The 12,952-nt window shown below is 42.5% G+C and overlaps 1 protein-coding gene across 1 annotated transcript; it reads left to right on the top strand.

Moving 5' to 3' along the window:
* Positions 1-472: 472 nt before the first annotated feature.
* fscn2a (fascin actin-bundling protein 2a, retinal) lies at positions 473-5,343 on the top strand (the record flags this gene model as incomplete). Its single annotated transcript, XM_080510924.1, has 5 exons — positions 473-1,295; positions 4,364-4,520; positions 4,639-4,760; positions 4,852-5,019; positions 5,138-5,343. The coding sequence occupies 5 exons, from the start codon at positions 473-475 to the stop codon at positions 5,341-5,343; spliced, it is 1,476 nt and encodes a 491-aa protein (XP_080367050.1).
* Positions 5,344-12,952: the final 7,609 nt, after the last annotated feature.

The following is a 12,952-nucleotide window of genomic DNA, read 5'->3' as shown; positions in this document are numbered from 1 at the left end:
GAGATGGAAACGTGAGAAGTGGTCAGTGTCTGGCTGACAAATGGGCGAGTCAGTGACAGCAGTGACAACAATGGAGAGAGGAAGGCAGACAGGAGTAAGAGTAAAAGTGGACTGTCGATGTCGTGGAGCCGGAGAGGGAGGAGGGGAACATATGTGGTTGGTGCACTGGTCTGTGACGTCAGCGGCTTGTTGGATTGAGGTGCTGTGTCCTGCTGATTTTAATCCTAACTCATTAGGGAACTGAGAGCAAGTGCCTGTGCAAACCCTCTGGGGAAGGAGAGAAAGTGAAGGCAGAAGGAAGGAACGGAACAATCCATCAAAGGAGATAAGGGGCTGATTCACAGCTTGAGAGGAAGAAGAGGAGGGAACGCAAGCTATTTCTTCTTCTTTTTCTTTTTTTGCTGTTCAGTTTCATGACTGCTTTCTGTGATTGCCCTCTGCCTTGTTTGTCCTAAAGCTGCTTTGTTCAAGCATGCCCACTAACGGAGTTAATAGGGCTTTGAAGCTGCAATTTGGGCTCATCAACTATGAGAGTCGGTACCTTACCGCTGAGGCCTTTGGCTTCAAGGTGAATGCGTCAGGCCTCAGCATGAAGAAGAAACAGATCTGGACCTTGGAGCAGGATGAACAATGTGGCCAGGTTGTGTTCCTTCGCAGCCACTTAGGGCGCTATCTTGCCTCTGATAAAGACGGCAAGATAATTTGTGTGGCAGAGAAGCCTGACCCCGAATGTCGTTTCCTTATTGTGCCCCAGTCTGATGGTCGCTGGGCACTGCAATCAGAGCCTTACCTGCGTTATTTTGGAGGATCAGCGGACTATCTGTCCTGCTTTTCCCAAGCCATTGGGGAACAAGAGTTATGGGCCCTCCATTTGGCTTTACACCCACAGGCCAGTTTGCTCAGTGTGGCACGCAAGCGCTATGCCCATCTGTCTGCTTCAGATGGAGAGATCTCTGTGGACAGCAACATTCCTTGGGGAGTCGACTCATTGGTCACTTTGGTATACATGGATGGCAAGTACAGTCTGAAGACCTGCGACAGCCGCTTTCTCAGCAACGACGGCAAACTGGTGAAGGAGAACACCAACACAACCAGCTTCACGCTGGAGCTGAAGTCTGGCAAGCTGGCCTTCAAGGACTGCGATGGGAAATACCTGACCCCAGTGGGAATCACTGGAACATTGCGCTCTGGCCGTTGCTCCAAGCCAGGAAAAGATGAGCTGTTTGATCTTGAGGAGAGTCATCCACAAGTCATTTTTCAAGCGGCAAATAAAAGATTTGTCTCAGTTAAGCAAGGTAAATATCAGCTAGTGAAGTAGCGTTTGGAAAGCACATGCTGTCATTTTAACCTAACCTTTTCCTCGCTAATAATAGCATACTGAACAGTTCGCTATCAATTCTCTGTCTCTATTCAGACATATTTGAAATAATAATAATAATAATACAAAATAATCAAAATAAGTCAAAGCAGGAAAGATGTTGAGATCGACTGGTTGCAAATCTTACAGACATAACACATTTGAAAAGGAAAAGAAAGCCTAGATGTTATATGAACAAAGGAGTGTAATATCAAGCTAGAACTGTTAACAGTTGGAGCCTAAGAATAAAAAAAATTAAATCATGAATATCATGGCAAATGTATCTCAAATGAAAGACATGAAAGAAATCCTTCACTATAATTTAGCGATTACTATTCAGCCACCAAAAGTCCCAGTGCACATTGTTCCACGTATAACTTAAGCGCAACTAAAGTCATATTTTCAATAGGTGCTAAAAGTGAAGCATTTAAATTTTGAATATAGCGTTTTGAAAAATGACTGTTGTCCCACAGTTGATTTCAATTCAGTGGCTGTCTCACAGATACATAGCCTGAATCAGTTCAGCATTTTGTTTCACTGCATTTAAGATTTATTATCCGGGATATTTGAAACGGCACTGAAAAACTGCAGCAGGGTGGTTCTTTTGGAGTAATCAGGTATTAAGGTCAGCCAAAGGTCAAACAGGAAAAAATACTCAAGGGCATAAAAAAATTGAGTATATTGCTTGATAGGAGCATGATGAGTAATGTGTGTGGTGGATATAAGTGAATATCACACGATGTAAAGAGTAACTGTTTTGATATTGGTTCTTTTACTAAACATTACAATATTGTGCAGGCTCTAAAACATCCAGTCAGGTACATTTAAACTAAAGAAAGGAACCTTTGCCTGTTGTATCTTCATGTTGGATCCAGAATGGCTGTCAGCCATAGAAGTACTTGTGGTAATGGGCTTTGTCATTTCCACTATGTGTCCATTGAAGATTAAGCAGTGGGCAAATGACTCCGGGGCAGATCTATGCCCCAAGGGTGTCAATTACCATCAATGGACTTAAAGCCTTGCAGCTACTCACTCTTTATCATCATCTACCAAGTGCGGTTCTCCAAAACACGTGGGTCTTTAATTCAAGTGGTAACAGGTAGTACCTGCCGACCCAAACTGATCGGTTATGTGGTACATCTTCAGCTTGTCGTGACTTGATCTGCTCTATCCTGTATGAAACCAGCAAATGTTGTTAGCAGCACATTTCTAAAGCTCCATCAAAACAATAAATCTGACTAAATTGATCAAAGGACATAAGTTATTGTTTTAACTGCGAACCAGCTCTGCCATCCACACGCAAGACAGAAACAAACCACAAAAGAGATTCTCAGACTCATTTTAAACTGCAGGTATTCACATAAATAAGCTTGTGAACTAAAAAGGTCACTATCAGGGCAATATTTCATCAATCTCCGTCCCCATGTTGATGATGTAGGGCAAATACTTGTATTTCCTTTGCTTTGTGGCAGCGCCACGTTTTTCGGAACAAGGCACTGAAAGCTGCTTAGTGGGCCCTGCAGTGCAGATTTGCATTTCACCATGCAGGGAATTACAGCAAGCGAATGAACAGGAAGGGTGGAGGGGTGACTGTGGGGGATTAGGATTGTAACAGGATTAAGAGAAAGGTTGAAGGATATTTCTGTGGCATCTAATTTGAACTACAGCAGACACAGTTCAGTTATACGTGTCTGTGTGTTCACCACCGGCTGACACACCTCAGCAGACGGAGTTTATACATGGGATTAAGTATGCAACGCTACACTCATGATAAGTGGGGCGTTTGTGTTTGCTGAACAGGGCACAAAGTTTGAATGTTATACCGTGTTTGATTTATCTCTGCTAGCACTCTGGTTCTGCATGCAAAGCAGATTGCATGAGTTGATCACATATTTGTTGTTTGCACATGTTTGCTTGAAAGCAACGGCTCGAAAAATGCAAAGCAATGGTGATGGTAAACGGACTTCACTTAAATAGCGCTTTTTCGTTGCGAGCAGCCCGAAAGTGCTTTACAAGATTCATCACATTCACCCATTCACACACACACATTTGCAGAAGATTAGAACACCTTGGGTGTGAAGAGTGACGACAGGGCAATGTTCAGAAAGGGTATTAAATTTCTCAAATTTGCAAAGGAAACAATTGTTCTTTTTCAGCCACCCTATTAGCTTGGAAGTCAAATTGAAGCAAGGGCCAAAAATTCAAATCTCAAAGCATTCCTGTTGTATAATGCCCCTCTAAAACCCACTAGACCCAGTTTTCCTTTAAGTAAACAGGATTTATTGACACCTCTCAAATTCACTCTTTTTCACGAAAGCTGGTTTTGGTGTTGTTTACTATAATAATTCAAAGTTTTAAAAAAAAGCAAGGAAAAATCCTGCTACTTTTATAATGAAGTCAGATAATACCAAATATTCACATATTGTAAATAAAATTGTAAGCAAGGCCCTCACTAAAAATGAATGTATTGCATGAATGCATGTATTTCATATATGACAGTGCATCAAGACTCAAGTCTTAATAGTGAAGTCACACTGAGGTACTGTGCATTTATTTGTGGCGCACGGTGATATATCTTCTGACTATAGACAATAAAAAAATGTGTACAATGCAATCAGGATGAGCTGAGGACTGAAAACTAGGTCAAGTCTAACAAAACCTTATCTTTCAGCCATCTGTAATTCTATGAAGATCTGATATTTGTAGCATGAGAACAGCACAAAGTGAATTGTATTGTGAAATGACTGAGCTATGCCTCTTTTTGGAAAGATTGTACCGAGCTCCTGCAGCAGTCTTTTTGAATAACTCTCTAACAATGTGGCGCAACAGGAGAGGGGACAAGTTACAGTTAATGATGAATTGTTACCATTTGCAGGTAACTGTTCACTGATGCTTCAGCAATGGAAGGACTATATTCACAGTAGATGTCATTCAAGAAGAGGCACCATTGTACAACTTAAGGTGTATTCGAACATGTGTTTTTTTTTTCTTCTTTTTTCTTACCAGGAGTGAGTATTTCGGCCAATCAGGATGTGGAAACAGACATGGAGACCTTTCAGATGGAGATAGATAAGGGGACCAAAAAGTCCATGTTCAGGACCAATGGTGGATCTTACTGGACTCTGGTGACTCATGGAGAGATTCAGTCCACCGCTACAGAAGTGTAAGTCACTCATTTAGCTCTAGTTTCTATCCTCGCATGTGCACTAATGTGTCAACAGGTGTCAACAATCCTCCAGTCTCTCTAACTACATCTAGTCAAATCCATGGATTTCTTTCAGAGAAGTCAACACAATGTTTGACATTGAGTGGCGAGGACAGAGGGTGGCCCTCAAAGCAAGTAATGGAAAGTACGTGTGTACGAAGAAGAATGGGCAGCTTTCAGCAGTGAGTGATGCCGTGGGTAAGTGCTTTCAGGCCACTTGAGATCCACCACAGATGCAGTGTTATCTAATCCTACACATCAGATGAGCGCAATTGATGCTTTATTGCAGGGGATGATGAATTATTCCTGATGAAACTCATCAACCGCCCAATGCTGATCCTTCGCGGGGAGAATGGCTTCGTGTGTCATCACAAAAACTCCAACACTCTGGATGCCAATCGATCCATCTATGACATCTTCTCGTTGATCTTTAACGACGGCGCCTATAATATTAAAAGTCAGTGTTTTCATGTCTTTAGAAGTCTGCTAATCCATATATGTCCACCTTTTATTACACAGATAATTCATATTCCTCATTTACACAAATCACCTAATGGCTTGGCATCTGTCTGCAGGTGTCAATGGAAAGTTCTGGTACGTGTCCAGCAGTGGCCTGGTGTGCTCAGATGGAGAAAAGTCAGAGGACTTTTTTCTCGAGTTCCTGGAACATGGACGCATCGCCATAAAGAGCTCCAATGGCAAGTACCTTCGTGGAGACCAGGGCGGAACACTTATGGGCGATGGTGCGTCTGTTGATGCCTCCTCTCTCTGGGAGTACTAATCCCTCCAATCTGGGTCCTTGAAGGGGGTCTGACACACAGATGCAGGACCCAATTTCAGCAGGTCACATGAAACGGACTGACCAGATAATTTCCTGCCTGTTTTTATATACTAGTTACCCAATTCCATGTTTGTTTTTTCTTTTTTTTTTTTTTTAAATGTTCAGTTGTCTTTTTTTCCATTTTGAGTAATTAAGCACTAGAAAAAAAAATGTTTCTTGTTAGTGTTAGATGTTTTGTCTTGTCAATGACAATGCCAACATAGAACGATGCAAACTGTGTGAAAATCTGTAATTTCACAAATGGGGAATAAGAGAGTGGCTGGCCCAATTCTTCCATACACACTTTGTTTAATATGTATTAAAAGGAAACCAAGTATTTCTGAAGGCAACCACACTGATCAGTCTGTTAATAGTTACCACCTAACATAGTTTGCATGTAACTTAGGCACATTTTCAATTTTGCATTAGCAAAAACAACTATTTTAAACAATTTTGTGAATGATGACAAAGGAAAACCCATAATTTAGTTGCTAAAACTTTTACATCTACATCCATGTCAACCAAACGTTTGGAAAAACAGTTTGAGGGAATAAAACAAGGTTTACACATGAAAGCTAACAATTTATAAGAACACAAGCAAAGGCAAAGACAAGTCACTGTGGTTGCATTCTTGGAATTACATACATTTTACTCTACACAACATTACACTTCAGCGTAGGTTTTCTAGACAGCAACATTTATCTGGATCAAACTTCTGTCACTTCTGTCAACACTTGAAAATGATTTCATTACTTTGCCGCATGCTATAAGAACAGTGTGGTCACTGACTCAGAGCTTCGCAAAGGTAATGATGCACCGTCGTCTTCTCAGCCAGCAAGCGACTGGTACCAGTAATGCTTTCATTTACCCTAATGGAACATTTACAGCTTCTATAAAAGAACAATACGAAGCAAATGAAGTGGACACAGAAAATAGGCCGTCTCATGAACCTCTGAATCTATAGAAGACTTAAATCAAGTTCACTGCAGACACTGAAATGCATCATTGGATCTCGCTGTGTAACACATACAGTGAGGCATTAAACATGCTCGAATACAAAAAGCATCAGTAGGAAAATCAGACATCCGGATCAGGGACACGCACGAAACCAAAGAGGGAACATATTCAATGCATCTGATGGACTCCACATCATTTTAATGAATGTGGTGAGAACTCGGGAGGTGCTTCTCTGGTGTTCTGCCTCGGGGCCTTAATCCACAATGTACTTTATATCCACTTATATCCTGTTTTCATGTTGAGGGGTGGATGGGAAGATATGATGGATTTTGATAATAGATTTTAAAAAAGAAATAACGCCGCTTCAATTCTTGATATCACAATACTTGTTAGGTCACAAATGTGACTTTTATAATGTCATTCTGAAGCCGGATCTTTTTAAATTCTTGATATGTTTGTTTTCCTTCTGTTTGCTCAAATTGGTACACAGATATTCAGGAGGTTGGCTTTGTGCAGTCAGTGCTATAAATTTAAAAATTTCACCTCACCACTGTGTAAACAACACTCAGTGTGTCTGGCTGCAGCTTCAATTAAAAAGGCCGCGTACATCTCACTGAAAGCGACATCCTGACTACGGCTGAGACAGCAAACAGCTATATTTCACTAGAATATGTTTCTCTCAGCAACCTGCTGGACACTGCTTTTGAAAATGAATCATGAGTAGCATCTAATTGACCTTTAGCCAGCAGAACTCTTTTTTGTTGTTGTTATTTTGGCTCAATCTTTATGACTGTAATTACATACTCCTATTATGATATAACAGAGGACATGAGCTCAAAACATGCCCAGTACAGAGGAAACTTGACATGTATATATTTAATCCTCTATTAATCCTTTAGAACTTTGTAAGGTATTTCCCAGGAGGTGATAAAACTCACACTAGTTTGAGTGTAATGTATAAATCAATGGTTTTTGTGAGGTGTGCAATCTGCAAATAATAGGAAATACGTTCAGAAAGTAGATGTTTGGTCGCCTGTGTGACCTGTATCCGCTCTTTAGAGAGTCTCTCGCCATATTTTAGAATGTATTTAATATACATAGACATTTGTTACAATGTTTGTACTTGATTTTTGAAAATGTTGACAATAAAAAAAACAACCCTTGACAATGCTGTTGGTGACTTTAATAATGGCAAATCAATCTTGTGAGAGATTCGTGAAAAAGTGTTGGGTTGCTGGTTTCAGTCCTGGCTGCTTCTCTTCAAACTGTAGGTGTAGCAACTCATAATGTAATAAAAGTCCATGATGTAATAACAATATAACAAAAGTTAAAAATACATAACATAACAAAGGCTTTGCACGTCATTACATCATTAGTCTATTTGACATTGATTTCATGACACTACAAAGTTAGTAGTAATTTAATAAATTAATTCTGACTGCTCAATTGTATTAATATTTGCAAAATTATTAAAATGTATTAAAAATAAAAATAATTCATAAATTATTCATAAATCATTGAAACAAAATGAATAAAAAGTATTTGATTTACAGAAGCAGCACATATACTGTCAGCATGCAAATATGAATTTTCTGACATAGACTGGTAGGTAGGTATCAATCACGACACAAGATAGGTGGCAGTAAATATTTTTTCTAACATTGTGAATATTTTACGACAATAAAAACTGCATTCACATACTGAGCAATGATCTATGTTTCCCTTATGTCATACAGGCTTACTAAATCATTCACACAATGCGACTTCCTCTTCTGAATATATTATGGCAGATTTTTGTTAGAAAAGGATATAAAAGCATAGATTTCAACACTTCAAAGATGGTCCTATAAGGCATAGGTGTGGTTTAGGCTCCTGGCTCCTAAAAAAGCAGCACTCAAGTTTAAACTGCCAATTCACATGAATAAAAGCCTTAACTAAAATGCAATATTTGCACTTAGAAACTCAGCAGCGTGGCGTTTCTAAGAGGATTTTCTCTTTCACTACACAGGGTGGCAGTGTGTACTCGCTCACTCAGGTCATTTCTCTGCAGCAGCATAAATGAGTGAAGGGCTGTGAACGTACCACATCCTGCTGCAATCTCAGCGAGCATAAAAGCACACTGCAACTGACCTCCAGACTTTTAAAATGCCCCGCCGACACGGGATAATTACACCGTGCACATTTACTGGTGCTGGAGAAAGAAGGTGTTATTTCACAGTGTATAGAGGAGGCCTTTCAGGCACCCAATCATCACATTTATTCTAAACTGAAAATGTTCCATCTTTCCATCATGTACAAAAAAACACAGAAACACATCTCTCTATAAACATTACTAATTTTCAAAACATATAGGAAAAAAGTTTTCATGACTTAGTGTTTTTATTAACTCTACCAAAACATGAGTTCATATCCCAGCCCACACAGTTCCTGCTCATTCGCCCTATGTACAACACACATTTGGCAAAGCTGTGTGCCAAGTTTGAACATAAGAAAGTTTGAACAAGTTCAGAAACGAAATGAAATATTGTCAATTCAACACACTTTCCGGCTCAGACACAGCTCACCAAAGGTCACTCAGCATCACTGGCATTGTTTTGCTGCAATCGAACACCGCCTGCAGCTAGTGTTCTTCTGGGGAGAAAACTTCTAGATTGAGGAGTGAGTTAAATTAGAAAGATGTTCCAAGAAACACACACACACACACACACACACACACACACACACACACACACACACACACACACACACACACACACACACACACACACACACACACACACACACACACACACACACACACACTCGCTTGAGAATCAACACATTTTGTAATTGAATGAGGCTTTCATGTTTGTTTGGGTTTATTTTTTTCTTCGCAAAAACCCATGCAAACCGACAATGCCAGCAGCTTAGCTGGTGAAAGCTCAAACACTACAAACCTCATTGGTCAGGCACAAAATGAGCAGATTAATTCTAATTCAGAAGACGTGTAATCTACAATATAAAGATAATAATGCTGCCTAAAGCATGAGAACCTCCAGTTGAATATTTACATGTGTAGCATAACGTAAACATTGGGTTTTTTTTTATGTTCACATAAACATAAAAGGACAACTCTGGAAATCTGCATAGCCACACCTGATGCTGCATTGAGCAGGACCAATTTTACTTCCAAATAGGATCCACGGTTGAACAATGAAATCAGGAGCAACTTAAAATCAATGAGCCCAGCTCACACCATCATAAAACTGCAAATAGGAAGGAAATCTTTACCAGATCCATGAGAGCCCCGACACAGACACGAAACAATTGCGAGAACAATCAGGGTGGAAGGAAAAAGAAAATCACTGGGAAATTCTAACAAAACATCAATGGCAGACTAAACTAAAAGGCCGATTATTGAACAACAAATGAGTGACAGCGACTTGAAGATTCAGGCCAGTAAACACAAAAAACACTTGTCAGACTCGGTTTCAGACAAACAACAGGGTGCAGACAGACATTCCCGGAAAGAGACAGCTGAACTGACAGACATGGGGGGAAAAGAAGGCAGTCATCTTATCAGAAGTGAGGAAGTTACATTTCACTTTCCTTTTCCTACCTTTTGTTCCTCTGCTGATGCAACACAGGTCTCCTCACATCCCCATACTGTCAGTGTCAGCTTGCTAATAAATCTAAATCTTTTCCGAAACTGTTTTATTACATTCTTCCTGCGATGTCTTTAATCCAACACAAATAAAGGCAGGTCTGTTCAGCTTGTGTCCTCAGTATTGTTCCATTTTACAACAAATACTGAGGACAAATTTAATCACTTAGCTGCTTTTCCAATAAAATGGGATACAATTAAAGTAATATTTTTGTACAAAACTAATTGTAATTATTACCATGGCCCTGCAATAGAAATAAGTAGAAATGGAATTAAGGTAATAATGACAACTGAGTGTTTTTTTTACTTATATTTTTACTTTAGTAAAACCTCTCATTCCACAGCTGTATTAACCTTCAACAAAAATTCAGAGAGAAGTGCCTTGAATGCTGTAATGAAAAACCACGGGCTTAATGATTTTGATTAGTGGTCGGGCTTTCTGAGAGGCCAGCTGTCCAAAGCCAGATGTATTGGTTTTCATAAAGGCACTGACCAATGTCTTCTCTTGTACAGACAATTGTCTGCGAGGGAGTCAAGGCAGGAGCGAACGACTCTGCAGCACACAAAAACAAAATAATGTACCAATGTATAGCTTTTTAATGAGATTTTACCTGAAAGAGTCCTGAAAACGGGTACTCAAGAGCAAATGTGACATGGCCTACATGTCAAATCAACAAACGAAAATGTGTATAATAAAATATATTTGGCATATTTTTTTTGGGAAACAGCCCAGACTGTATACTCGGCTCTGCTGCTCATCCCACACATGCATATTTCTTTCAAATGCAACCCCAATTACAAGGGAAACAATCATGTTGTCTAATAGTATACTGATTATTGTAAAGACACTTCTTTTTTGCTATTTGTGCACAGGTTATGTTCAAAGCAGGATGGTAAACAAATGTAAATCAACAGCAGGATTATTTTCTGTTAAAACAATAATTTAACAAAAGTAGGGATCAGAAGTTTGAATATCAACTCAGGACACCCTAGGCCGGAGGTCAATGATAGACTTTGTGGTCGTGTCATCTGATCTCTGGCCGCGTGTCTTGGACACTCGGGTAAAGAGAGGGGCAGAGCTGTCAACTGATCACCACCTGGTGGTGAGTTGGATGCGCTGGACAGGGAGGAGGCCGGATAGACTCGGCAGGCCCAAACGTGTTGTGAGGGTCTGCTGGGAACATCTGGCCGAGCCCTCCGTCCGCGCAGCCTTCAACTCCCACCTCCGGGAGAGCTTCTCACAGATCCCGAGGGAGGTTGGAGACATTGAGTCCGAGTGGACCATGTTCTCCACTTCCATTGTCGAAGCTGCTGCTCGGAGTTGTGGCCGCAGGGTCTCTGGCGCCTGTCGTGGCGGCAATCCCCGAACCCGGTGGTGGACACCGGAAGTAAGGGATGCCGTCAAGCTGAAGAAGGAGTCCTACCGGGCACTGTTAGCTCATAGGACTCCCGAGGCAATCGACAGGTACCGGCAGGCCAAGCGAGCCGCAGCCTGGGCTGTGGTGGAGGCAAAAACTCGGGTCTGGGAGGAGTTCGGAGAGGCCATGGAGGAGGACTTTCGGTCGGCCTCGAGTAAATTCTGGCAAACCGTCCGGCGCCTCAGGCGGGGGAAGCAGTTCTCCACCAACACTGTTTACAGTGGAAGTGGGGAGCTGTTGACCTCAACTGGGGACATTGTTGGGCGGTGGAAGGAATACTTCGAGGACCTCCTCAATCCCACCACCACGTCTTCCTTTGAGGAAGCAGAGACTGGGTTCTCAGAGGTGGACTCGTCCATTACCCAAGCTGAAGTCACCGAGGTTGTTGTGAAGCTCCTCGGTGGCAAGGCACCGGGAGTGGATGAGATTCGCCCAGAGTTCCTTAAGTCTCTGGATGTGCAGGGACTGTCGTGGCTGACTCGTCTCTGCAACATCGCGTGGCGGGCGGGGACAGTACCTCTGGACTGGCAGACCGGGGTGGTGGTCCCTCTCTTTAAGAAGGGGGATCGGAGGGTGTGTTCCAACTACAGAGGGATCACACTCCTCAGCCTCCCCGGGAAAGTCTATTCCAGGGTACTGGAGAGGAGGGTCCGGCCGTTAGTCGAACCTCGGATCCAAGAGGAGCAATGCGGTTTTCGTCCTGGTCGTGGAACACTGGACCAGTTCTATATCCTCCACCAGGTGCTTGAGGGTTCGTGGGAGTTCGCCCAACCAGTCCACATGTGTTTTGTGGATCTGGAGAAGGCGTTCGACCGCTTCCCCCGAGATGTCCTGTGGGGGGTGCTCCGGGAGTACGGAGTCCGGGGTCCCTTGTTGAGGGCTGTTCGGTCCTTGTATTCCCGGAGCAGGAGTCTGGTTCGCATTGCCAGCAGTAAGTCGGACCTGTTCCCTGTGCACGTTGGCCTCCGGCAGGGGTGTCCTTTGTCACCGGTTCTGTTCATCATATATATGGACAGAATTTCTAGGCACAGCCGGGGGCCGGAGGGGGTCCGGCTTGGGGACCACAGAATCTCATCTCTGCTATTTGCGGATGATGTGGTTCTGTTGGCCCCATCAAGCCTGGATCTCCAGCGTGCACTGACACGGTTCGCAGCCGAGTGTGAAGCAGCTGGGATGAGGATCAGCACCTCTAAATCCGAGGCCATGGTTCTCGACCGGAAAAAGGTGGCTTGCCCCCTCCAGGTCGGTGGAGTGCCCTTGTCCCAAGTGGAGGAGTTTAAGTATCTTGGGGTCTTGTTCACGAGTGGGGGAAAGATGGAGCGTGAGATCGACAGGCGGATCGGTGCAGCGTCTGCAGTTATGCGGACGTTGCATCGGTCCGTCGTGGTGAAGAAGGAGCTGAGCCAAAAAGCGAAGCTCTCGATTTACCGGTCGATCTTCATTCCTACCCTCACCTATGGTCATGAACTATGGGTCATGACCGAAAGAACGAGATCCCGGATACAAGCGGCTGAAATGAGCTTCCTCCGTAGGGTGGCTGGGCGTACCCTTA

The sequence above is a fragment of the Blennius ocellaris genome (assembly GCF_963422515.1).
Source record: "Blennius ocellaris genome assembly, chromosome: 16".
NCBI lineage: Eukaryota > Metazoa > Chordata > Actinopteri > Blenniiformes > Blenniidae > Blennius > Blennius ocellaris.
Note: the sequence above shows the minus strand (reverse complement) of the source record. Positions and strands in the feature narration are given on the sequence as shown.